General features: G+C 57.5%; 1 protein-coding gene across 1 annotated transcript in view; it reads right to left on the bottom strand.

Annotated features, from left to right (window-relative positions):
• The window catches only part of TAMALIN (trafficking regulator and scaffold protein tamalin), a 7,805-nt gene extending 5,902 nt beyond the window's left edge, over positions 1–1,903 (bottom strand). Inside the window, exon 1 of the mRNA XM_042782149.1 lies at positions 1,652–1,903. Coding sequence (XP_042638083.1) covers positions 1,652–1,903 — 252 coding nt within the window. The remainder of the gene's footprint in view (positions 1–1,651) is intronic.
• Positions 1,904–4,763: the final 2,860 nt, after the last annotated feature.

A 4,763-nucleotide genomic window follows, 5' to 3' on the forward strand; every position in this document is an offset into this window, starting at 1 on the left:
AGGAAGATGGGGCAATCTACTTCTGTAGTGATACTGCCTCGGAAACCCAAGGAGGGGTCACTATGAGTCAGATGTGACTCGACGGTACATAACAACAACAACAACAACCTAGGAAGAAAGGTTGGGCAATCTACTTCTGTAGCGATACTGCCTTGGAAACCTAAGGAGGGGTTGCTATGAGTCGGGTCGGACTCCACAGCACATAATAACAACAACCTGTTTAGAGCCCTACACAAACTAAAGCAGTTTCTCCTCCTCCCTAAATTATTGTTCCATGTAAACCAAACCAAAACAAAATAAGGAGCTCTGGTGGCTTAGTGCCCAGGCATTTGACTGCTAACCAGAAGGTTGATGGGTTTAAACCCACCAGCCCCTCTGTGGAAAGAAGACTGGGCAATCTACTTCCCTAAAGATTTACTGCCTAGGAAACCCAATGGGGGTCGCTCTGAGTCGGAATTGGAATTGCTCATTCTATGTAGGAATCTCTATCTCAGACCAGTCCCTTCCCTGTGTGTCCCCTACAGCGCTGAGCCCTGCTGATGTGTGCCCTTGCCAAGGCAAGGAAGAGAGGAGGAACTCTTTCTCCAGAACTCAAAGACTAGCTTCAGGGGTGGGGACAGTTCCTAAATGGCTCAGGGAGGTAGGACTGGGCAGCATAGACAGACCCCTTTGTCTCTCAACTCGATTTTCATAAAATGCAAATTCTCAACAGGCTGTTCATTGTGTGTAGGGGGGGATGCGGGGAGCAGGGAGGAGGAGGGGGCTGAGCAGGAAAGGCCACCAGCCCCCTCTTCTTAACCTGGGTCTTGTTTCCTTGCTTCTGAACGTTCGACTCTCCTCGGGCCAAGGAAGAGCTCCATGGAGGGGGGACTCAGAGGGCGGGTGCAGCCCGCATCCTTCCTGCCCGGCGGGTGCCCTCAGACCCCTCCCACTGCGTCCGGTCCCGGCCAAAGTCCAAGTAGCTGTAGCCCGGGCACCCCCAAGAAGCTACAAGGCGGCAGGACCCCGAGCCCTGGAGTGGGGCATCCCCCAGGAAAGGTGTGCTTTCCCGAGTTCCCACACACTTCCACGGCGTGAGAACTCATAAGGCGTGTACAGGGGCCTCCCTCTCCCTCTTCCAGCCAGAGCGCTGAGACCCTCAACATGTCTGGGGCGAGCGGCAGGACCCCATCTCTAACCCTCCATGGTCCAAGTGGAGAAGCCGGGGCAAAGGGATCCTGAGACACTTGGACATGGGGAGGAAGGATGGCCAGAAATACAGATGGAACGAGTTGGAGACTGGGAATGTTGTTGGGGAAGAAGGAAAGGGAGCGAGACGGGGCGGTGGCGTGTGGGGACTGGAGTGGAGAGCCACCGGGATTGGGAGGGGGGTATGGAGGCGGGGGCCACAGCCGTCACGGCAGCAGGGACTGTGGGTGGGGAAGGTTGGAGCCTTCTGGGGAGAGGGCGGAGGGGAGTGAGCAGGTTCTGATGGGGGTCAGCGGGCTGGGGAAGAATGGGGCGACCCAGTGTGCTCCGCGGATGGCATGTGGTGGGGTCAGCAGGCACTGATGGGGCAGTATTAGGGGGTCTCCCAGGTATTTTGGAAGGAACGCTGAAGCACACTGAGAGCTGGGGAGCCGCGGAGGGTTAGTGGGGTGGGAGGACTCACCTTTCGGCGGGGCAGGGTGCCCCCGGACACGGCGAGCGCGCGATACAGCTCGGCCGGGTGGTAGTCCTCCAGCGCCGCGTACAGCTCCTCCCCGGGGGTGCCAGGGGCGGCGGCTGCAGCGGGGGGCCCCGAGGCCGGGGTCGGAGCCGGAGCGGCGGGAGCGACTTCCGAGTCTGGAGCCTGGGCGGCGGGGTCCGGCGCAGCCGCCGCCTCCTCTTTCTGCTGCAGCTTCCTGAGTCGGCGGAGGGTCATGGCTCCGGTGCGGGGCGCCCCTCGGCGGCGGCAGTCGCTCCGCTTGGCCACGCGGGCAGTGGTTCGCGGATGCCAGCCCGGCGGCCGCGAGTCTCCTCTCTTTATAGGCTCCAGAGCGAGCTGGGAGGGAGAGAGCGCGCGGGGAGGGGCTTACACGAGGCCACGCCCCCTCCCGAGGCCGCGCCCCTCTTGTGGCCCCACCCCTTCCCGAGGTCCTGCCCCCAGCACCGTAGGCCCGCCCGCGAAGTTTCCCCGACAGCGCTCCAAGGCCCGCCAGATCAGGGACACTCGGTGACCTGGGCGCTCAGTGGGAGAAATCGCCACGGAGGGGAAGGGACAGACAGGGAGGGGGGCAATGGGTCTCCTTGATACTTGGGGTGTGTGTGTGGGGGTGGTCTGTGGTGGGCTGTGCAGGGGGAGGGGTGTGGACAGAGGGCTGTGGGGTGAGGTCCCTGAAGAAGAAGGAAGTAGAGGCCCCTGAACTGACAGTACAGAAGCCCCCAGGACTGAGAGAGCAGATTTCTCCAGGAGAGTTGACAGGGGTTGCCTCCCCTTCCCATGTGGAGGGAAAAGGGAAGAGCTGAAAACCCAGAAAGCATGAGGCTTCATTCTGTCTGTCCCTCAATGATTCCCTCAGAGGGTCAGGAGTGGCCCTTTCTGAATAAACCTCTCCTCAGCTCCTGAAATTGGAGCTCACATTCCCATTTCCCGGCAGACAGGTCCTTACTGTGGGGTTGACATATAGGGGAAAGGTGGGCCTGAGGTGACCAGCTGTTGGGAGGATCGCTTGGCCATTCTCTGACTTTATTTTAGGGACCATCCCCAGGGTTGTGTTACTGTGGCCGCCAGGCAGCAGAAGAGGCGGGGATGGCCCAGCTGAAGTCTCTGTCGTCAGTGGTACCAGAATAAGAAGTGAGAGGAGGAAGTAGAAGGCCACACTTGGCGTCTGAAAAGCAGCCAGCCACCACAGGGTGTCAGCACCACAAGGTGGGGGCGCCACCTCCCAACATCGGCCACTGAACAGAGGTGGTGACATAAGGAGGCACTGTTCCCATCTGTCCCCTCCTCCTCCAATCTTCCCAAGTCTGTGTCATGCCTTAATAGCTAACATTTATGGGGGATTTACCATGTGCTATGCACACTGTTCTGTGTATGCTTTTATATACATGTATTAACTCATTTAGTCCTCACAACAACCCTATGAAATAGGTACTATTAACATCTCTTACAGCTTGGAAAGTGAGGTTCAGAGAGGTTAAGTAACCTGCCCTAGGCCACTCAGTAATAGAGCTGGGAGGTAAACCCAGGCAGCCTGGTTCCCAAGCCTGAGGTTTTAACTTCTATGTGATGCTGGCTGCTTCAAGTCTTCTTTCATCCAACATTTAAATCCTGCTCCATGCCACGTACTGGCGAGGCACCGGGGTTCCAGAGGCTCTTGGTGTCACAAGGAGGGGCACATGGTACATATGCTGTGTTAGTCACAAGGCATGGGGGATACAGAGAGGCAAGTGCTCGTGCCCATCTGGGGAGACCAAGACAGGCTTTCTGGGAGTCTCCTGTCTCCTGCCTCTCTCAGTTCACAGGTCTGTCACATCTCCTTGCTTTCCTGTGTCTGTCTCTTCCCTATCCCCAGGTCCGTGGGCCCCCAGCCCCCGTAGGAGGTGTGGATGACGGGGGAGGGTGCTTCTCCACCCCTCAGTGATTGTACGCGTCCAGATGGCTGGATGCTTGTTTGGGGGGGAACTACAAGGAGCTGAGAGCCAGCTCCCCTCATGCCTTCCTATCTGTCCTCCCACCTCCCACCTTGGCACCACCAAGTGGCTATCAGCTAACAGGCCGAGGGGGTGGCAGTGGGGAAACATGGGGCTGTATTGTGAAGCATTAGCACAGATGGACCCCTGGACTGTCTGTTGCCTGCTCCTGGCAGACAGCATCTGTGTTGAGGGTGGGGGTGGGGAGGCCAGGGAAGGCAATGGTTTCTATTCTGTCCATTTCAGTGCTTATTCCTGAAAGGCACTGTACAACCTTTTCTGGGGACAACTGCCATCCCACCTACTACAGGGGGTTAAGGAAGCCTCCCTGCCTGAAACCTGGAGAAGTGGATGCCCCAGGAGTCACCTAATAGCCCTGTGAGGCATTGCTCTTCAAGCGGATGTGGACACAGCAGTCTCCCCCCAGTTTATGGAGGTCAGCTTCTCTCCCTGCCTCCAAGTGAGAGCACACCATCACAGAACTGAAGTTCACACCTCAGGTTCCTTCCTTCTGTCAGGCACAAAGCCCTGGAGAACCCTAGAGGGCAGATAGGCCAGAAGCCCAGTTTCTGTCAGGACCATCGCATGATTTCCCCAAATCCTGGAGTTTCAGAGCTGGAAAGGGCCCCAGGTAGCATGTGGACCAAGCCCCTCATTAGTAGTGGAGCAAACTGAGGCCGGGGTGGGAAAGGCAGTGACAGAACGGGCACCAGAAACCAGGTCTCCTGATCAGACTGGGTATTTCCCACGTGTGCTGTTTGACTCAGCTGCACGTAGCACCCCTTTCCGCCTCCCCTCACAGAGCTCAGAGACCTGTGCCTGCTTCCTCCTCCCCTAACCGCCCCAATTTCTCTAGGGAGCTGAGGGGGAGCCCCGAATACCACATATGAGGTGGTGATGCCCTCTGGTGGCCATGAGTCTCTTGATAGAAAATCTTCAAACTAGACTTCCAAAGGAGCTTTGGTGGTGCAGTGGTTAAGGTGTTCAGCTGCCAGCCAAAAGGTTTGATGTTTGAACCCACCAGCTGCTCTGCAGGACAAAAATGAAGCACTCTGCTTCCATAAAGATTTACAGCCTTGGAAAACCTGTGGGTCAGTTCTACTCTGTCC

The sequence above is a fragment of the Orycteropus afer genome, unplaced genomic scaffold (assembly GCF_000298275.1).
Source record: "Orycteropus afer afer isolate SDZICR_OR568_19922 unplaced genomic scaffold, OryAfe1.0 scaffold00247, whole genome shotgun sequence".
Lineage (NCBI taxonomy): Eukaryota > Metazoa > Chordata > Mammalia > Tubulidentata > Orycteropodidae > Orycteropus > Orycteropus afer.